Source organism: Staurois parvus, unplaced genomic scaffold (assembly GCF_062004578.1).
Source record: "Staurois parvus isolate SC_StPar_1 unplaced genomic scaffold, SC_StPar_1.0 ptg000147l, whole genome shotgun sequence".
In the NCBI taxonomy this organism is placed as follows: Eukaryota; Metazoa; Chordata; class Amphibia; order Anura; family Ranidae; genus Staurois; species Staurois parvus.
This window is the reverse complement of record NW_028317943.1, coordinates 25,162,557-25,185,688: the sequence shown is the minus strand read 5'-3', so window position 1 is coordinate 25,185,688 and position 23,132 is coordinate 25,162,557. Positions and strand designations below refer to the sequence as shown.

The 23,132-nt window shown below is 39.0% G+C and overlaps 1 protein-coding gene across 2 annotated transcripts in view; it reads left to right on the top strand.

Annotated features, from left to right (window-relative positions):
* MSRB3 (methionine sulfoxide reductase B3) overlaps positions 1 to 10,684 on the top strand; it is a 191,051-nt gene extending 180,367 nt beyond the window's left edge. For both annotated transcript variants that reach the window (XM_089674150.1, XM_089674151.1), the window contains 2 exons: positions 1,891 to 1,988; positions 6,652 to 10,684. In XM_089674150.1, coding sequence (XP_089530276.1) covers positions 1,891 to 1,988; positions 6,652 to 6,807 — 254 coding nt within the window. In that variant the 3' untranslated portion in view covers positions 6,808 to 10,684. The remainder of the gene's footprint in view (positions 1 to 1,890; positions 1,989 to 6,651) is intronic.
* Positions 10,685 to 23,132: the final 12,448 nt, after the last annotated feature.

The following is a 23,132-nucleotide window of genomic DNA, read 5'->3' as shown; positions in this document are numbered from 1 at the left end:
ACCCCTCCATGATTTCTAAGTGGGAGAACTTGCAAAATCTCAGGGTGTTCAACTACTTCTGTTCCTCACTGCATTACAGTAATTTAAGGCAGTAGAAAATACAGTAGACAGTAAATAGTACAGATTGGAGTGGCAAACCAAAACTAGGCTACACTATAACAGATCAGGTCAAAATCATCCAATGGAAATTCTAAATTGCCTCCAAGGATTCCATTTGTAGTAAAAGTAATTAGCTGAACCATCTTTATATGCCATTATTCTTTCAAATTCAAATATTGTATCCAGGTGTTGTTTAACCTCTAATATACTAGGAACAAAGCAGATTTCCATTTTCTAACAATTAGCAGATGTGCCGCAGATAAAATGTTTAATGATATGGGCTTAACTGAAGGGGGGGTATTTATCCATATTTACGCTCAGAAGAGCCTGTTCTACGTCCACATTGTTAAGAACACCCGTTACGTCTTTAAACAATCTGACCACTTGATTCCAGTAACCTCTGATGTGGGGGCAGGTCCAAAGCATGTCCAAAGCATGTGTATCAATGTCCCAACCTGTTCACAACCTCTCCAGCAAGTATTTTAACCTTCTTTAGAGATTTTAGCCAATGTGTAAGGGGTCAAGTACCATCTAAGATGGATTTTTTGTGCCAGTTCCCAATAGGCTGAACACTGAGAGACTGAATAGTTGCATTTAGTTGCTTGTTGCCATTGCGCCTCTGTAATAGATATAATCAGCTCCTTTTCCCATTTCAGCAAAGGGGAGGATTTATTGAATACCATTTTAGATTGAAGTATATTATAAAAAAGGGATATTCCCTTTTTCACTGAAGGGGACTGAAGTCCAAGAGGGCCAGGCTGAAATTTGTGAGAATTGGATTAAAAATTTTATCTCGCTTAAGACATGCTATGACTTTGGCATATAGTAAAAAATCACATTCGGAAACTGAGAATTTTGTGGTGAGTTCATCAAATGAAATCACTTTCTCTTTGTTGAAAAGGTCCGAGATTTGTGGGATCCCATTAGCCTCCCAATGAGTAAGCAAAACCTCCTGAAGGAGGAGTTGAAGAGAATGCAGCGGTATGGGAATCTTTAAAGTATGTAAGGATTGATTACCTTCCATAAGAAGATAAGTCCACGCTTCACATGCTGCTGTGGGATGGGATTTGGTGTTTGTAATCGGACGTGGTTTGATTTTTTTAATGCAATTGATCCACATTGGGAGCATTGCTGTTCATGATTGGCACTAATCATACAAAATCTCACCAATTTAACAATAGAGTATTATATATATATTTCCCCTAATATAGGGATGCACTAAGATCACATTTTTATTGCATACCAATACAAACAAAAGAAATAAACATGAGAATGACTAAACATTTGCAATGTAACAATTTTCTTGGCGAAGTGGTACATTATCTGACAGAAACTCAAGGGTGCCAATATTTTTGGCTGTAACAGTTTGAACACCTTCAAATTCCTTTTGTTTTTTAAAGTGGAACTAAACCCTTCTGTTTTTTTACAGACAAGCACGCTGCCATCTTAGCCTCTATTTGATTTGCAGTTGCCACATGTGATCAGTTATGGTACTGGTCATTTGATGGCTTGACAGTTCAGCTGAAAACACAAACAGCAGTGACAGTTATCATTCACGACATGCCTTGTATGTTTTAGGAAACTGTTCGATGGGTTTAGTTCTGCTTTAGGTATTTAGACATGTTTATTATCAAGAATGTAATATTTGCTATTCCATAACTAAGAAGTAATGTTTGTCTACATACCATTCTATACTTTTAACAGAAGGTCTGGACCAATTTCAGTGATGTTACTGAATTTTCCCCACATCGTGTCTTTGGCATTAACATTTTTCTTATGCTGCTCTTGCAGGTTGGCCCTCATTTTATGATGTTGTCAATCCAGAAGCAATATCATATGCTGATGACTTTTCATATGGGATGCACAGAGTAGAAGCAAGTTGCAGTCAGGTTAGTACATCAGAACTTTGAAAGTGTTAATGTAGCAAGGTGCAAGTCTTTATTTCTTCTGTATACCTGGAAAAAAGAGCGATTAAAAAAACTACTATACTACTAAAAATGACTGTATGAAGCACAAACACAATCATTTCCTAATTTGCGTCAGTGAATTAGGAACAAGACAAGCCATGAGGATTTCTGAAAGATTTCTGATGACAGGCACCCAAAAAATAACCACAAATGGAATCTGGTTTACTATGACTGTAGATGGAATCTGGTTGCTTGTTACTATGGTTCATTTATCTTTTTTGAATATATTAGGCTTTAAAGGCATAGTTCACCTTCACCAAAAAATAAAAATGCCTATGCACTTTTTTTCCCTTTTCTGTACCTTTTTTTTTTACTCCTCAATACTTCCTTCTCAGGTTCTTTTCACTTCCCATTCCTGTAACAGTTGCAAGACAAGACGCTGCCCAGTACAGTGACCACCGATCTTCTAAATTAGAACACATGAATATAATCCCAGTATACTTCTCACTCCAAGACCCACAAGAGGATTTTAGCGACATATCCATCATAGGCCATGCCATGTGCAACACAGGAAAGACATGGGGAGATTAGAGAACTCAATGCATGGCTAAAGACCTGGTGTAAGAGGGAAGGATTTGGGTTTCTAGAGCACTGGGCTGACTTTTCATTGGGGTGCAACCTATATGCTAGAGATGGTTTGCACCTAAATGGAAGGGGGCCTGCTGTGCTGGGGGAGAGGTTTATGTTATGGCTGAAGGAGTATTTAAACTATGGTCGAGGAGGGAGAATTAGATGATAATGGTGCAGACAGATCAGACAGGGGTCAATCCTTATTGGTGGGTGGAATGGAAAGTTGGAGGGAGGGCTATAGCAGGTGATTAGAAGGTTTCCATGTTACAAACAACCATTGGAATTGGTACCATTTGTACGAAAATAAAAAATATGCAAAATACGTGCGCAGAAGGTGTCAATGAATTAAAGTGTTTGTTCACCAGTGCCAGAAATCTGCCCAGCAAAATAGTTGAGTTGGAAGCTTTGGTGCATGAAGAGAACTATGATTTAATTGGTATTGCTTAATCTTGGCTTCATTCTTCACATGACTGGGCCATTAATATTTCTGGCTATATTGTCGTTCGGGGAGACAAGGTAAATAGGAAAGGTGATGGTGTCTGTATCTATGTGAGAAGTGATCTCAAAGCTAGTGTGAAAGAGGACCTAGCTGATGGAGAGTGTGATGAGGCTGAAGCATTATGGGTGGAACTGCAAATGGGGGTGCATACTACAAAGGTAATCCTTGGAGTGTGTTATAGGCCACCCAGTCTTAATGAGGAGGTGGAGACTCAGCTCCTTGCACAAATTGAAAGGGCTGCAAAGGCTGGGACAGTGATAATAATGGGAGATTTTAACTGCCCAGAAGTTGACTGGAGTAGTGGCCCTGCAAGAACAGTTAAAGGGCAAAAATTTATAAACCTTCTACAGGACAATTTTATGGTACAGTTCATAGAGGCCCCAACGAGGAATGATGCTCTGCTGGATCTGGTAATCTCAAATCATGCAGAGCTTATTACTAATGTCCTTATAAAAGAACATCTTGGTAGCAGTGACCATAACATAATTTAATTTATTGTTAGCTGTAAACAACAAGCACATATAAAATAATAAAAAGCACTCAACTTAAGAGAGCTAATTTTCCAAGGCTGGGAACTGCTCTCCAAAACTTTAACTGGTGAGGGAATATTGGTATCAATGAACACAACACAGAAATGGGAGTTTTTCAAAAAGACTGTATGTGAACACACTGCAAAATATATTCCCATGGGCAACAAGTTTAAAAGGCTTAAAATAAAACCTACGACAAAAGGCTTACGACAAAAGTTAAAAAAGCTATAAACAATAAGAAAACAGCTTTTATGAAATATAAAAATGAAGGAACACTATCACTGTTTAAACATTACAAAGAATATAACAGAATATGTAAAAAGGAAATCATGGCAGGACCAACCCCCAAAAATTCTTCAAAAATATTATTAGTAAAAAGGTTGTAGGCCCTTTACAAAATAATCTAGAGTGGGTGACTGGGGACAAAGAGAAGGCAAATTTATTAAATACCTTCTTCAGCTCTGTGTATACAAAGGAGCACGGGGGGCTCTTGTCCATAATGGGCATGGTATTGACACAGCTCCAGATGATCCACATTGGCTCACAATTGATATGATCCATAAATATTTAGACAGAATAAAGGTGAATAAAGCACCTGGACTGGATGGGATAGAGAATCTGTCATTTCAAAGCCATTGTTTCTAATTTTCAGGGACTCTTTAATGACTGGCATAGTACCACTGGATTGGCGTAAGGCCAATGTGGTGCCTATATTTAAAAAGAGATAATCTTTACCAGATAATTACAGACCTGTTAGTTTAACTTCTATAGTTGGTAAGATACTGGACATTTTAATAAGAGGCCACATAGATGAGCTCTTGCTTGTGAAAAAAAAATGCAAGCAACAGACAGCATGGATTCATGAAAGACAGAAGTTGTCAAACAAATCTGATTTCTTTTTATGAGGAGGTGAGCAAAACCTGGGACAGAGGGGTGGTGGTGGATGTGGTATACTTGGAGTTTTCAAAAGCATTTGACACGGTTCCCCACACACGACTAATGTGTAAGGTAAAGTCTACGGGCTTAGAAAAATCAGTATGTAAATGAATAGAAAACGTATTCAGAGAGTAGCGGTTAATGATTCTTACTCTGAATGGTCTAGGGTTGTCAGTGGTGTACCCCAAGGTTCAGTGTTGGGACCCTTACTTTTTAATATATTTATAAACGATACATGGTCTGGGATTAAAAATATTGTTTCAGTCTTTGCAGATGACACCAAGCTGTGCAGTGGAATAATGTCCTTACAGGATGTCTCCAACTTATAAGCCGACCTCAATGCACTGTTTAATTGGGCAACTATGTGGCAAATGAGGTTTAATGTTGATAAATGTAAGGTTATGCACTTGGGGGCGAAGAATATGCATCATACATACTAGGGGGGGGGGTACAACTGGGGAAATCAATGGTGATGAAGGATATGGGAGTTCTGGTAGATCACAAGCTTAATAATGGCATGCAATGACAAGCTGTGGTTTCTAAAGTGAGCAAAATCCTCTCTTGTATTAAAAGAGGTATAGACTCCAGAGAGATATCATTTTACCCCGGTACAAATCATTAGTAACACCTCATCTGGAATATGCAGTTCAGTTTTGGGCACCAATTCACAAAAAGAACATTGGGGAACTGGAGAAAGTACAGAGAAGGGCAACCAAAGAGGCATGGAGGAGATCAGCTATGAGGAAAGATTAGAGGAACTGAATTTATTCTCTCTTGAGAAGAGGAGATTAAGGGGGGATATGATCAACATGTATAAATACATCAGTGGTTCATATAGTGAACTCAGTGTAGAGTTATTCACCTTGAGGTCCTCACAGAGGACAAGGGGGCACTCTTTGCGTCTGGAGGAAAAGAGATTTAACCTCCTTATACGGAAAGGTTTCTTCAGTCAGAGCTGTGAAAATGTGGAATAGACTCCCTCAAGAGTTGGTTCTGGCCAGCTCAGTGGATTGCTTTAAAAAAGGCCTGGATTTTTTCCTAGATACACATAATATAACTGGTTACTAACATTTACTGAAGGCACCCCTGAAGAATCCTGAAGGCACCCTGGTTGAAAAAGGATGGTGTAAGTAATTTACCTATGTCATAAAGTCTGACTAGAAAACTCTCAAGATGTTGCTAAGAGATGCCTAGCTGTTACTGTTTCACCAAATCCTGTAAAATCTGTCCATTTCTGCAATGATGTTAAAAAATATATGTGCGTAAGTGGTAAACAAATGCTGTGAAGGAGAATGCAGGCTTTACTCTATTTATTTAGTGTTGTTCTATTGTTCCATGTGCCTCTACTGTATATCAGTTTGTTGTAATAGATGTTCAGTAAACATACACTGTGGGGACAGTTAGTTTTCAAAGACTATTAGGAAGACATTATAAATTCTATTGCAAAACAACCCTTCTCCCATAAACTGAACTGGCTCAATGGTCATTCAGCATCTCAGAACATCACCATGACACAAGTTTTTCTAAAATCTTAAAGCAAAACTGTTGCGGTGTTAAACATGCCATATAAAGTACCACTGGCATTCTTTTGCAGGCACCCTTAGGGGTCTTTTGGTAGTTTCATATTCTTTGTAGTCTCTGGAGCCTGATACCTGGGGCGCTCTGTTATGCAAATATCAACTGTTAGGAATTAGGGCTTCTTCAATCCTGCTATTGGTCAAGTGCCTTTCACAATGATGCGTCACTAATATTTGCATGACAGCAGGTTTTTGGGGCTCTAGAAGAATTGTAAAGAAACCTGCAGTGACCTTAAATTGTATAGAAGCAACTTTAAATAGTAACTTTAACACCATTACAATTTAACCCCTTCTCAGACTTAGCTGGTATGAGTGCACAGGCTTCATATTATTCTTACAAAATTCAGTAATCCTTTAATAAATGTTAAAACATTACAGGTGTTTTTTGCACTATAATCTGTGTTATCATGCAATGTAGTATATTTAACAACATTCAGAACCTGAAAAACATATTTTATTTTGTTCTTTTGTAGTGCGGTTCCCATCTTGGTCATGTATTCGAGGATGGTCCCCGTCCAACTGGGAAAAGATACTGTATAAATTCATCATCACTGAACTTCATAGCAGAGGCATCCGGTGGTGCTGAAGGAACTGGTGCTTCAGCAGCATCTCCAAAGGCTGAACTGTAAAAGCAGGCACAATGACAACAAAGCTTTCTGATCATCAGATCTGTAGTTTAACAGCTGCTCTGCAAATTGGACATACAAATCCTTAATTTAGGAAGGAATCATTACATTAGAAAAAATACTCTTTACTTTACAGTACATTTATTTTTTTGCTTGCAAACATTAACTCTTTTCACATTTCTTGTTACCAAGACTATCACAGACTGTAAAAATATATGTTTATCATAGTTAAAGTTAGTTATTTAATATGGTATTACAAGATTTGTATTCCTTTACAGCAGGCCAAAGTTCAGATGTTATAAAGTAAAATTTTTTCTTTTTTTTTTTTCCATCCGACATTTTTTTTCTTTATCTGAATAATGCTGCTAATGGCATGTTCCATTACATCTTGGTGCCCCACTAGTACAGAGATAACAAATGAATCTCCTTAAAAGATGACCAACAGTTGAAGTGGGGAACTAGGCTTTGTTATAATAAAATACAAGTTTACCATTGTGACATTTTCAGTATAAAGCATATGTATTACTATGCTTTGTTTCTTCTCTCCATTATATATAATTACCATCTCACATTTATTCACTTAGGAGGGTCATTCCTGCCCTGTCCACTTTTTCATATTTAGCTCTGAGTGCTGCTGCTGTCTGTATGGAAGCAGTGGTATCTCTGCAGTGGTCTTACACCGCTGTTCCCTGCTGAGTCACACCTATAGTTCTGCAATCAGCAGCATTCATTATCTTTATTAATTACAGAGGTCTAGCTGTTGCCAGAGGTGTAACTACAGTTCATAGAGCCCCATAGCAAAAGTTTGATGGGGTCTCCCCAGGGGCGGACTGACTACTCATGGGGCCCCCGGGCAATAGGGGATCATGGGGCCCCTGTGTCCTTGCCCAAACTCAAAAAAGCCTATGAAAAAGGTACTAGGGGCATCTCAGGGGGCCCCCTACTGACCCCGGGCCCTCGGGCAGTGCCCGAGTTTCCAAATGGTCAGTCCGCCCCTGGGTCCCCCAATGATCTCCCTGCTGTCCTTGATCTTAACTTAAAAAATGTCTAAATCAAGGTCAAGCAGCAGGAGAGCTGTCAGCATAGCTAATAGACTGCTAGAGACCAGAGCTGTGGATTTAACTTTCAGCCTTTATTTTCCGGCTACCGCTCTGTCCTTGGTAGATCCTAAGTGTTCCCAGTATCTCAGATCTCAGGGCCTCAGTGTAAATTGTAAGCCATCCCAGACCCTCCACTGCCACAGCAAGTAAGTGCTGAAAGAGGTTGTTTAGTAGTAACTAATAAACAAAACAAAAAAAACCCAGGAGTGTAGTAGAAAAAAAATTGCATTATGACAAAAATAATATGATTGCAATAATAATTATAATAATATTAACCACTTGACCTCCAGAGGATGTACCCCCTTCCTGACCAGGCCATTTTTTGGGATACGGCTCTGCGTTACTTTAACTGACAATTGCACAGTCATGCAACGCTTCACCCAAATGAAATTTGTGTCCTTTTTTTCCCACAAATAGAGCTTTCTTTCAGTGGTTTTTGATCGCCTGTGCATTTTTAATTTTTTGTGCTATAAACAAAAAAACAGGAAAATTTTGAGAAAAAAAACCAAAATTTTTGACTTTTTGCTATTAAACATGTCCAGTAAAAAAATAAAAAAAAACAAATTTCATCATAAATTAAGGCAAAAATGTATTCTGCTACATGTCTTTGCTAAAGAAAATCCCAATACGTGTAAATTAATTGGTTTAAATGAAACTTATAGTGTTTACAAATGGCGGTATATATACTGGAATTTAATTTTGTTTTAAACTAGTAATGGCGGCGATCAGAGACTTATAGCAGGACTGCGAGACTGCAGTGGGCATTCTGACACTGGGGCGAACTGACTTGGTGTCACTGACATCCCCAGTGACACCAATACAGTGATCAGTGCTAACACTAGCACTGACACTGTACTAATGACACTGGGCAGGAGGGGCTAACATGTGGGTCGATCAAAGGGTTAACAGTGGGCTGTTTCTCAGTGTGCTGTGTAAGTGTTTACACTGTAAGCACACTGTTTGTATGGCTCTGCTATGCAGAGCCATACAAAGCAGTGTGCAGGAGCTGACAGGGGAGAGATCTGTGTTGTTTATAGACAGGTCTCTCCCCTGTCCGAGATACTCAGTAATCACCAGGTGCTGGCGAGGAATCACCTGCCAGGACCTGGTGAATGACTACCAAGGCCACGAATGGCGTGCTCCCTACCTGGAACTGCAAAATAAAGTATATATACGTGAGTCTGCATACCCGTGCCACCCTGTAGCAGTATTTCTGCTATAGGGTGGCACAAACATGCTTAATAATAATATGATATTAATATTAATAGTAATTGTTAGTATTCACGCATAAAATTAATCCATCACCCCAATGCAAACTTTAGACTGTGGATCTAGCTTTTCAGAACTACAAATAGCTGTCACTTTTTACCTGAGGTGATACTCTGGGAATTTTACAGCTTGAGGAAGACTGGGTTGGAAATACAGTATTAGTTTCAGTGCTGGCCAGGATGACCAGAAGCTTCCTTCCACCCCTTAGGCCCTTTAGCAGCCACATGAGCTGCAATGGCTAGTGCTATGCCAGTGGCTGTTACTCAGCTGGGGACATGGCAGACAGTTACAGAGAGACTGCTGCTTTCAAATAGCAGCAATCTTCTTTAGAGCATTCTGCCCAGGCACAGAATGTTGTACCTGTACTGGAAATGATTTCCTTTAAAGTGTTACTAAACCCAGGACCCTGCATTCACTATATCAGGTCTCACACAGTACACAGAACATGGAAATGCAATTATTTTAGTAAATATAAACTGCTAAATACCTTTTCTCATCAGCAGTTAGAGCAGTCTTGTGACTTCTATAAGTGTTCAGCCAAGCAGTAGCTAAAGCTTGTAGGAGGAGTTTTCTGTTTGCTCTAGGAGGATGCAGAACCCCTGACCTCTGTCTGATCAGTGCTGATTGGCCCTGTGCTGATCACATGCACTCTCCCAAGGAAAAAAAAACCTCTCTAGCAATACATACCAAGGGAAGGAACAGAGCAATCAGGATCAAACAGCCTTTTTTACACAATGCAGAGGATTAACCCCTTAGGTGCCACAGTGAGTATAACAAGCATGCTTTACTGAACTGCACAGACTGATTTTACTGTTGTCGGTTTAGAAACACTTTAATTTTTTTTGTTTGGATCGTAGGACATTTTAAAATGAAGAATTTTCAGTGAAATTAGTCTGACCTGAATGTCATTGCATATATTAGCAAAGTGGAGATCACAGAAGCTTCAGGTTAAAGGTATTGCTTGCAGGGCAGTATTTTTTTTACATGAAGCTCTGCCCACATGATACCTGAATCAGCAAATGTAGGTACCTAAGTGCATAGGTCATTTAGCTTAAATTTAGGTTTCTGGATTCAGAGGTTCAGGGACTGCTGGGGCGCTCAGAAAATAAAGAAAATGGTAAATAAGAATATATATAAATGATCTCTACCAACACACCTGATGCATTTTTTCTGGATATATTCACAAGGCTTTTTACACTGATGGCATTATATTATACAACCTAATTACTTTTTCAAAATTCGTTCTGCAGCTTTCCAATAACCTCAGTCTCAGGCCATTAAATTGCAAAACGTATTCAGACAGCTTTAGAGTCAATTGAAAAGTTAATGAGTATATAATTTCATTACAATAACGTTAGCTCTACTGAAAATGTTCTGCATAAATTTTGTGCATGTAAGCAAAATTCTAAGTGTTTTTATTTTTAGAAGATATATATTTTTTGACTGTTTCAAAGAGATATATTACTGAAAAAAATTTAAATAAAGTTTGGACCTATGTTTCTTGCATTGCATGAATGTTGTACAAGTTTCTTTATGCAGACAGTAGTGCATGGGTGCTCATCGTATAGCCCTCCAGCTGTTGCGGAACTACAGTTCCTATCATGCCTCTGCCTTTGAGAGTCATGCTTGTAACTGTCAGCCTTGCAATGCCTCATGGGACTTGCAGTTCTTCAACAACTGGAAGGCCACAGGTTGAGCACTCATGCGGTAGCGTAACTATTGCATATAATTGACTGTAATGATTTTGTATTCCATATCTTATACTAGGAGAGCTCTTTACTGAGGTACTACTTCATCCAACTATTTAGAGAGAGGAAGCACAGAAAGGTTAAAAAGTCCATCCTCACCCCATTATTGCTCTACCCTTCCTTACTGGAGCTTTAAACATTAATTGCCTACCTGCCCTGTGAACACTTTAGTGTAAGTGGGCTGTTGCTGAAGCTTGCTTTTTCTATTCTTTTCTCACCTCTACAGAGACGTGAGGGTCTACCATGTATTTTGGAAGCGTGACATTCTCTTGAATGTACTTAGGGGTCCAGTCCACTCTGCCCATGCTACGTAACCAGAGATCTGGCTTTTCCAACCCGGAATTGGCGCAGGTTGTGTAGAACAATCAGTCCATGACGGAATGGCATTCCCATGTTAGATGGTGAACTGAGTTCTGATTGGAATTGAACTCTAGCATCAAAATGTTTTTCCACAGTTGCAGCAAAAACACAAGTAAATGTATTGATGGCACATGTGCACCTGTGTGATGCATAGATGCCTACTAAAAGACATGTTTGTACAATGTGCAACAACACACGTGCTCTATATGCAGTGTGTTGAGGTGCCATTCATTGTGAATGGCATACCAATGCACTGTAAAGTGGAACACACAATGCAGCAGACCACAACATGCCTCAACACACATATCATGGTGCTAAAAAAGAGTGTGTTTCTTGATCCATTGTGGTGTGTTATCAGCCCATTCATAATAAATGGCCTTCTTTAAAAGAGAAGTATAGGAATTCATTTTTTTTAAATTAATACTTACGTAGGTGGATGCTGTATCTGTCCCTCGCTGGCTGTAAGGGTGAAAAGTCAGTGATGACATGGCCGCTGATCGCTGAGTTTTCACTGCTGCTGTGAGTAGAGACTGTCAGTCACCGCTGTCTACTCTGCACTCCCCCCCACGCTCACTGAAGCACTGGGCTGTGGAAGGGAAGAGGAACAGCTCACTGAGAGGCTTGCCAGGTGCTGCTCTAGACTTTGGGGTGGATCCCATTTTTAAAGTCGGGATCTTTCCCCAGCCTGGACTGGCTAAGTGAGGTCAACTGACAGCCGGCAACGGGTCACAGGAGTGTAGAACAAACTGCACTCCTGTGATCCACAGAAGTACAGCCAAAAGAGCTTTGGCTGTACTTTTCCTTTAAGACGACCCCCAAAGTAAAGTGCATTAAACCACTGCAGCAAATCTATAAAGTATGAATCAGACTTTAGCTAATAAAATTTAATTTAATTTTAAAAAACAAACCAAATATATAATTCTTACCTTACTTACAATGCTTTTTCACACAGCAGCCCTGATCCTCCTTTTCTCAGATCCCCCATTGGCGCTCCTGGCTCCTTCCCACCCCCGCTGAGTGCCCCCATAGCAAGTTGCTTGCTATCAGGGCACTCATTTGGGCCGCTCCTGAGCCAGCTCTATGTGTCCATAAGACATACAAAGTGTGGCTCCTCCCCACTCCCACCTCACTGGTGGTGATTGACAGCAACAAGAGCCAATGAGAAAACAGAAAGTCGACAGAATCTGCTCTCATGCTCATCACTGGATCGAGATTTGGCTTAGGTAAGTATGAGGGGGGCTGGCGCAGGAAGCTGATTGGTTTCAGAGTATTTATATATAAGAGACATTGAATGATACAAACATAGCAAAACTATGACAACAGCAATAAAATGTGTGGGTGGGAGACAACAAATAAGCTTAAAAGAATGATGGGCTGTCATGACCTCTTGACCTGGGGCATGTGGAGCATGTACCTTGGATGTCCAGCACTAGCGCATTGCGACCTGAAGTGGTGTTCTGTAGCCTTGTCTTTGACGGCATTGATAGCGCTGTTCCTCAATACAGTACCATGAGTGAGCATTGTCACCCTAGGACAGGAATTGTACTGATAGGCAAAAACAACGGAAACATGAGCCGAAAAAAATCAGTACAAATTTATACATGTATAAAATGTTTGTTCATTTGTTTAGATATTACTGCAACGTAAATGCACATTTAGGTATTCAAGGTTTCCACCATTATGACTTTTTATTTTTTTTAACGTGTTTGTTAAAAATTTGCCACATGATATATGGGAAAGACAAAAGGCCCAAAAAGCCAATGAGCTGTCTAAAACACTAGGAGAAATATATCCATCAATAACATAAATATAAAAAGGTGACTACAATCTGGTAACATAAGGTTTGAGTACAATGGCACAACTGGGTACAGGAAAAGGAAAGTAAACAACAAACAACAAAAATGATTAAGTCATCCATGCTGCATTAACACTCACACTTGCTCCCTCCCTTCCCTAGGATCACAGTAGGGTCATGCAATACTGTAGACATGGAAAAAATATAGCCAGACATTCCAAATTTTAAAACATTTTTTGGGACATGGTCTTCCATCATATATAACCTTGTATTTAGGCAAGTTCATATTAAAAAGTCTTGTAGTAGAGTCAGAGGGTTGGGGTTCTTCCAATTCAGTAGTAAAGCCTTCCTGGCCTGAAATGATATCAAGCAAAACATGATTTGCTCATGTGTCAGAGGGACAAAATTATTTAGGACACCCAAAAGATATACTTCAGGCATTCTTCAGGCATTTCTACAGCAGTATATAGTGAATCCCAGAAGACTGCAATAAAATGCAAGGACCAGAAGATGTGATATAAAGTGGCTGGAGAGTCATTGGGCATGTGGAACGAGGCCACATGGGATAATCAGGCATATAGTATAGATGGTGTATGAACTTAAACTGTATACATTTGTCTGCCGTATTGATGATATCAGCAAACCAGGTGTCAGTGGTCTCATCCCAACTGTCTTCTAAAAGATCCAGGATACATTTTTGCTATTTGGTAAAAAAGAGTGCAAATGGTTGACTTTGGTTGACAGGCATTTGTAGAAGGTGGTGGTAAGTTTAGTTTGGTTTTCCATAAAAAGAGATTACTCCATGGGAAGGAGGGCCATGTTGAGGTCAGTGTGGCAAATGGAGTTTAGATAGCATGACATATCAACAAATATTTCTAGAAAAACTTATTGGAGAGATGCATGTGGGCCCGTAAGTCCTTAAAAGAAATAAAGGAGTTGCCATTGAATACATGAGAAACATGTGTTGTACCCTTAGAAGTCCACCATGCAGTGTGAGGGTGTACTGACAGTTCCTTAAGTATGTCAAAGAGAAGTCCGAAAAGAGACTGTTGCGTCTGAGGGTGAAAGAATATGCCCTACCATAAGCCATGCTAAAAAGGAGACACCCAATGGAGACTTCCCATAATTTTTTATTTAATAGATTTTTATGTGTGTTTGCACCATACAACTATATCACTTATGTCATTAGCAAACAAGAGAATATCAACAGGCCAAATGTAAAACATTTACCATCAAATTTTCTTCACAAATAATGCATGTTCTTAAAGGTTTAATTGCAAAACATAAACAAGTTAATATACTGCAGCTTTTGTGGTACTACTACTTCACCACAAACATAGATGGAGCCCAAAGCTACTTGTCCACACAGACCTGCATTTAATGTATTAATTTGTTATCAAGCCTTCTTAACCAAAGAAGTGCTTTTGGGGCAGCAGTCAGCTTTAGGAAATATAATCTAAAATATTCTGGGTGTGACCCATGGACTTCTTTCAGTGGGATATAATTGGAACAAATTCAAGGGAATACAGCGATTTAATTGGCATTGCTGAATCTTGGTTTAATTCTTCACATGACTGGGCTATTATTCTTGGCTAAGCTCTCCTTCAGAGAGATGCGAAATGGAAAGGTGGTGGTGCCTGTCTGAGAAGTCACCTCAAAGCTAAAGTTAAAGATAACCTAGTTGCTGGAGAGTGTGATGGTACTGAAGCTTTATGGGTAGAACTGCATATGGGTGTGCATATTACAAAAGTAATTATTGGAGTTTGTTATAGACCACAGAGTGTTAATGAGGAGTTTGAGACTCAGCTACTTGCACAGATAGAAGGGGCTTCAAGGGCTGGGGTAGCAATATTAAGGGGGGGATTTTAACTGACCTGAAATTGACAGGAATAATGGCACTGATGGAACAGTAAATGGGCAGAAATTTATAAACCGATTACATGCCAATTTTATGGTACATTTCATTAAGGCCCCAACTAGAAATGGTTCTCTGCTGGACCTGTTAGTCTTAAACCATGTGGAGCCTATTACTAATGCACATATAAATGAACATCTGGATAGCAATGACCATAACATGATTTTATATCATGTTAGCTGTAAACAACAAGCACATACTGGAGAGATAAAAAACACTTAAACGGTTAATTCACCTTTACAAAAAAAGGCTCTTGCTATAGGCCATTTACATACCTCCTGCAACCTGACTGGAATACTTCCAGGACTTTGCTAGGATACTGCTATGTGAGACCTATTCATCACTGGTCACCTCCACTATCACAAGAGTGAGCTTTATCTCCCCTGATGCAATAGCTCTGGGATCAGCTTTTGAGAGCTCACTCCTGTGATGGAGAAGGTGAGCAATAATGAGTAGGCCGCACTTAGCAATGTCCTAGGAACATCTTAGGAGTATTCCAGTTAGGCTTCATGAGGTATATAAATGACCTACATACACCTATAGCAAAGGCATTATTTAACTCTAGTTAGAGATGCACAGTTTGTTTTTGTCTACAGAAGCTCCTTTTCTGCACAGGCAACTAACCCTTTAATTGTAAGAGAGAACATTTTCCAAGGCTGAGGGCTGCTTTCCAAGACTGAGAGGGAATATTGGTATTGATGAAAACCTAACAAAAAAGGGAATTCTTCAAATCAACTGTATGCAAACACACTGCAAAATAATTTCCCATGGGCAATACGTTTAAAAAGCAAAAAATAAAACCTATGTGGCTCACATCCAAAGTTAATATAAAGTAGCTATAAGTAATTTAAAACATATAAAAATTAATATAAAAGTTCATAAGAATATTACAGAATATGAATAAAAGGAAATCAATGCCACAAAAACTGAAAATGAATGACAGGTAGCAAAAGAAATGAGGATAAACCCCCCAAAATCCTTCACATACAGTATATTAATAGGAAAAAGGTTAAATCTGAGCATATGGGTCCCATTCCAAGATAATTTTGAGTTGGTGAATTGGGGGCAAAGAGAAGACAAATGTATTAAATGCCTTCTTCAGCTCTGTGTATACAAAGGAAAATGGGGGAGTCCTTAATGGAAATATTATTAACATAGGCCCAAATGATACACAATGGCTCAAAATTGACATGGTCCAGAAACACTTAGACAAAAGAAAGGTGAATAAAGCACCTGGAACAGATAGCTTACACCCCAGGGTTCTTGAAGAGTTGAGCTCTGTTATTTCTAAACCATTGTTTCTAATTTGTAAAGACTCTTTAATGACTGGCATGGCACTACTGTAAGGGATCAAAGTCTTACCTAGTAAGTACAGACCTGTTAGTTTAACTTCTATAGCTGGGAAGATACTTAGGAGTTAATAAAAGACCACATAGAAGAGTTTTACTGGAAAATAATATTCTAAGCAATAGTCAGCATAGATTCAAGAAAGACTGAAGTTGTCAAACAAATCTGTTTTCTTTTTATGAGGAGGTGAGCAAAAACTTAGACAAAGGATTGGCTATGGATATAATATAGTTGGATTATTCAAAAGTGTTTCAAACAGTTCTTCAGCTGTGCAGTGAAATAACGTCCTTACAGGATGTCTTCAACTTACAACCTAATATCGATGCAAATGTGGCAAATGAGGTTTATTGTTGATAGATGTAAAGTTTTGCACTTAGGGACTAAATCATGCATGCTTAATACATTTTACGAGGAAAACAGCTGAGGAGTCAATGATCAAGAAGGATGTGAGGGTTCTGGTAGATCATAAACTTAATATTGACATGCAAAGCCAAGCTACAGTTTTTAAAGTTAGCAAAATACTTTCTTGTATTAAAAGAGGTATAGACATAATGTTGCCCCTGTACAGATAACTATGCATTCAGTTGCAAGAAAAAGTATGTGAACCCCTTGGGATTACGTGGAAGTTTGCATGAATTGGGCATAAAATGTGCTGTGAACGTCATCTAAGTCACAACAACCAGAGATTTCTGTAGGTCTTTAGCTGACACTCTGGGATTCTTCTTTACCTCATGCAGCATTCTGCTCTGTGCTCTTGCAGTCATTTTTACAGGACGACCACGCCTAGGGAGAGTAGCAACAGTGCTAAACTTTCTCCATTTGTAGACAGTCTGTCTTACCGTGGACACATGAACATCAAGGCTTTTGGAGATACTTTTGTAACCCTTTCCATCTTCATGCAAGTCAACAATTCTTGATCGTAGGTCTTCTGAGAGCTCTTTTCTGCGAGGCATGGTTCACATCAGACAGTGCTTCTTGAAACCAGTAAACCCAAAACAGGTGTGTGTTTTTTAAGGGCAGGACAGCTGTCAGCAACACATCCAATATCATCACACTGATTGGAGTCAAGGTTGGCTCACTCCTGGCTCCAATTAGCTCTGGGAGACGTCATTAAGCTAGGGCCTCACATACTTTTTCCTCCCTGCACTGTGAATGTTTACATGTTATGTGCAATTAAACCATGGCAACATCTAATGTTTATGTAGTATTATGTTCAGCAGACTGTGTTCTTCTATTGTTGTGACTTAGATGACGTTCAGAGCACATTTTATGCCCAATTCATGCAAATTTCCACGTAATCCCAAGGGGTTCACATACTTTTTCTTGCAACTGTACCTCACCTAGAATATGCAGTTCAGTTATGGGCGCCTGTTCACAAAAAGGATATTGAAGAATTGGAAAAAGTTCAGAGAAGGGCAATGAAACGGAGACATAGAGGAGCCCAGCTATGAGGAAAGATAATCTGAACCAAATGTTTTTCTCCATTTAGAAAAGGCGATTAAGGAGGGGATATGATCATCATGTATAAATGCATAAGTGGTCAATATAGTGAACTTGGTGTTATGTTATTAAATTTATGGTCATCACAGATGACAAGGGGGAACTTTTTACATCTGGAGGAAAAGAGATTTAACCTCCACATATGGTAAGGCATCTTCACAGTAAGAGTTGTGAAAATGTGCAATAGACTCCTTCAAGAACAAGTTCTGGTCAACTCAATAGATTGTTTTAAAAATAATTGGATGCATTCCTAAATGCACAAAATGTAAATGGATACTAACATTTATAGTTAATAACACTGGGGGATCAAGAAGGAATTTTTTTTCCCACTGGAGTGAAATGGATAATGCTTTATTTGAGAAGGGGGATGGGTTGCCTTCCTCTGCATCAACTGTGGATATATGATTGTGTATATAGAAGTTTTCTATTAGTTTTTTTTTTCTGTTGGTTGAACTAGATGAACTTTAGTCTTTTTGCCACCTGACTAATTATGTAACTTACCTGGATTATCCATTTTAGGCTGCTCAAACCTTATATACTGGCTCAATAAACTTAAAAGAAAGGTCTTCCTCTGAGGTTCTTCCAGATAGTCATTAGTTTCACCTTGTCAGAGTGTGGTAAGCAATCCTTTAACTGCAGCATTGTACTTGAAACACTCTCATGTTCATTATCCCACTGTTCATACCCATCAGTGAAGCCTAGTATGTAGGGAAGCTGATAAACACCTTTCTCTTAAAACCCAGCATATGTTTAATGCATATGTAAAGATGCAACGCATACAGGAAACTACCATGTATTTCATGCGTCCATTTCATATTCCTTTCCAGAGTTTGTAAATATTATGATGACATACCTGAACACTTTCACAGAAAACAGAGCCTTCCTATGAACTTGGAGGGACTATATAGAGAGGTTCTGGTCATCATTTATACTACTTCACACTCAGAAGACAACATTTTCATAATATATTACATGCTAAAACCTAAAAGTCCTAAAAGTGGAGGCAAGCTTTGAAAATGAAGATTGTGCTTGGCATTTAGCCATTCATACAATTTCCTACTCAAGGGAAGCTTAGCTTACAGCCTAATAGTCCAGCACACAGTCACGTAGATTTGTACACGGTGCCCAGTTTAGTGAGAATCTAAGTATCGATTCTAATCAATTCACTGGATGAAAACTATATTAGCATAAATAATACCAATAATAAATAAATAACTCTAAAAAAGAGATATGAGATTATTCAATTAGAAAAAGAGCAATTTGTAATATGTTGTGCCCTAGAGAATCAAAATTTCACACATCGGGCTACACTATACTAAAATCAAGCTGCTATAGGTTACAGCACTGGACATCATTGTTGCTCACTGCTCTTCCCTTTTGTGTAAACGTAATAGTATCATGGAGCCATGACCAGAACACAGCCAAAACAGTGGACCGTCCTAAAATGTAATTAGGATACCTTACAACCATGGCATACAGCTCTAAAACTCAGTTGTTTTCAGCATGAATTCAAATGTTGTGACTGGACTATTTTTCACTCATTGTAAATTATACATTGTGAACCACTAAAGTTGAAATGTTCTTATGTTTATTTTAGCCTTACAGACAGGGCCTTGATTTCCCCAGCTAGCACATGTTAATTCACTGGCAAGTTTGGCAACTTCCTCTTCCTGGTGTGTTAGTATTTTGAGTCTAGCCTTTCCAGATTTTCATCTTTCAAAATCTTCTGAAGGAAAGGTCAGAAACTCTGAAACTAAAGTAAATTCCTCACATGTGCCATTTCCTGAGGAAACCTATCTGGGGCTGGCATGTGACTGAGGGAAGGCAGACACTGGAGCCTTCCCTCTTGGGATAGAATTTCTGTTTTATATAGGTGTTTACATTGAGAGTGACAATTTGTTATTTCCACATGCAGGCGTCTCCTCTGCAAATTGTGTTACATTTTTCATCTATGTGATGTCAGCGAAATGAATTTTTGTCAGGGATTGCTGCATTAGCTCATTTTGGCAAGAGATAAACCAATACACCATAATATTTAAATGAAGGTTTGCATCTTAAATATGGGTGCAAGGGCAGTTCCAATTACCACATGGAAAGAAGGTAAACTTCTGTACTTGAAGCAAAACTGGACTTTCATTAAACATTATTACTAGTAATTAAAATTATTTTTACTCATAAAAAAACTATTTGGCTTGACACTTTTTGTTTGTATTGGTTAAAGGTGAACTCCACCTTTTCAGACCATGTGACGTTTCACCCATTTTTAGAGTGTATTATGTAACATGGTGCCAAGTGGACCTGCCCCCCGACCCCCAAAATGATCAATGATTACCACACTCATAGTAACTAACCCTTCCTCTAGCTCTCCAACTGAATGTCTGCACCTTGGCATGAACATAGAGCTGGTGGAAGAGTATGCAGGAGCCTAGCATTGAACCCATGATCCACCAATCATAGCCACAATGCTTAGCAGGCTCACTTGCAAAAAATATAATGAATGCACATTTTTTTGTTAAATATATGTTCATTTATTTATTTGCGAAAGGTGGACTTAACCTTTAAGTATGGTACACTGGATACCTTCCATATAGTACAACAGCATAAAAGAGCATAAAGATACCTACACACCACATAAAAAAAAAAGACAATGTTGTCTTGTCAACATAGAGGACCGTACAGCCAGCAGACATGCCATCACCCCACTCATCCACACACTGAAGAATTAACCAATAATTCTCATTCCTAGATTGTAAGCTCGAAAGAGCAGGGCCCTCAAACCCCTCGTGTATTGTATTGTACTGTATTGTCTCATGTTCTGTCCCCCTCGCTGATGTACAGCGCTGAGCAAACCCTTTGGCGCTATATAAACACTGTATAATAATTTGGAGAGTGGACTAAAGTCCATAATTACTCAAAGGTAGGTAAATCTGTAGGGCATTAGGCCCATATCATAGAGTCAATACTTAGCCAAGAATATCCGTGCTAAGCCAATGGTCCTACTTCCCGGTTTGGGCATGTTTATTGGTCCGGTTAGGAACCGTATTGAGGTATATTGTATATAGGTTCATCAACACAGTTCAGTCTGGTCATAACAGATACATCAGTAAACCATCCCTGAGGTACACCTAGTCTTCCGCCTCATGATGAACTTACAGTGGTAAAAGTTCGAATAGCCAGTGAATTACACAGGTAGATCTGCAGGTATCAGATTGAGATTGGATCTGGAATGCCTCCCATTTTACTGCACGTTAGTGGTGAAGAATTTATTTGCTTATTATATTGGACACTGGTGTCAGGTGAATAACTGGATCATTTATAGTTCAAAAGGACTTTTAATTAATTTATGGACACTTCACAACGTTTTGGATTGTACTATTTATTTATGTTCATTTATGTTAATGCATCACTGCTTATTCTTTAATTAGTTGTTGATCACAAGGGTTTAGCGCCTTTTTTTTTATTAATATTGATATTAGGGAAAGAGACAGCACATTTCTCATAATTAACAAATACATAGCAGTGGAAAGATATAAAAAAAACATCCCTCCAACATTAGAGACAGGGTTTACAGGCTTCAAAGATACCGCTAGTCCATTTATGTGGGTAAAGTACAATCAAAGGTGTTTACTTTATTCCTACAGGTCCAAAAAGACCTGTAGATTGCATTCCGTATTCAGGCCATTGGGGGCTAGTGTACCTAATTTGAGAATGCACATTATTTCCTTTTGCAGGAAATCTACGTGATGATAGCTTAAGGGCAAAAATCCCTTTCACTTTCATCCCATCCGGTTTACCATTGTGATACTCTAGTGGACTCTCATTGTCATTTTTCCTAATGTTTCAGAGATGTTCCCCGATACGCCCCCTTAGCTGTCTCTTGGTTTTCCCTATATAGTATTTATTAGAGGGACATTCTAGCATGTAGATAACGCGGGTGGTAGAGCAATTGATAAAGTCTTTAATGGAAAAACGTTTAGATTGATCAAAACTCATAAACCAGTCCGTCCTATCCACATATTTACAGATTTGGCAATGGCCACATGCATACATCTCAGGGATGGTTTACTGATTTATCTGCTATGACCAGACTGAACTGTGTTGATGAACCTATTTACACCTCAATGCGGTTCTTAACCAGATACAAATAGATGCCCACACTTAGAAGTAGGACCATTGGCTTAGCACAGATATTCTTGGCTAACTAAGTATTGACTCTATGATATAGGCCTAATTCCCTACAGATTTACCTACCTTTGAGTAATTATGAACTTTTGTCCACTCTCCAAGTGAGAATTATTGGGTAATTCTACAGTTTGTGGATGAGTGAGGTGATGGTCTGTCTTCTGGCTGTACAGTCCTCCGTGTTGACAAGACAACGTTGTTTTTTTAAAAATTTGTATGTGGTGTGTAGGTATCTTTATGCTCTTTTATACTTTTGTACCATATGAATTGAATAAAGCCTGTTTGTTTTCTCAAAATAGCCACTTGGTCCACCTAGTAACTTCCTACTGGCCTTCTTCTTAGCCCTAGTTGTTTGTAGATTGCAAGTTACGCAGACTGCACCATTTAATTTTTGCACTGGTGAGTCAGATTTAACTTACGTAGATGGTGTATGGTCTTACCACGCAATAGGGCATTTGCTATGCGTTGGTCCTAGGTGTTGTTTTTAATCATTTTTGATTGGACACCTTGCTTGATGTAAGCTATAAAGCTCTAAAGCTACAGCTTCTTCTAGAAGCACACTTTGCACATACATGAATCAAGAAGTTATAGTATATGCATGTAGAAGGCAATACACAAAGACCTTCAATCAGGGTAAATATTGACAACAAAGGTATATAACTTAAGTTATCTCCAACTGCAATTTCATTTTCAAATGTGAGCTGCAGAACTTGCTGACAATCGTTCAACAGGGGATGTGCAAGCTTGTTATGTAGAGTAGGGTCCATTCTTGGATTAAACTAGGATGTTGCTAGGATGCCAAGCGGTCCTATCAACCAATAATGTTGATAGCATTGGGCAGTGGTGGGCAGCCACAGCCAGTGGCAGTGTTGCGGCACCAGCATGCAGGATTAGGTAAAACATTTAAAACTGTCTGATGACTGGAAACCCTGCAGTCACAATTTAAACCCCTGCAATCTCTGCAACTACTCCACTGACTGTTAGCTTGACATTGGAGCATTCTGCAAGTAGAGCTTCAGAGGTGAAGTCATTGGAGTTGTTTTGCTAAAGGCAAAAAGGCTATGCACTTTGCGAGAGAAGTTGAATTTTGAAAGGGAATTTTCCCCAGAGCA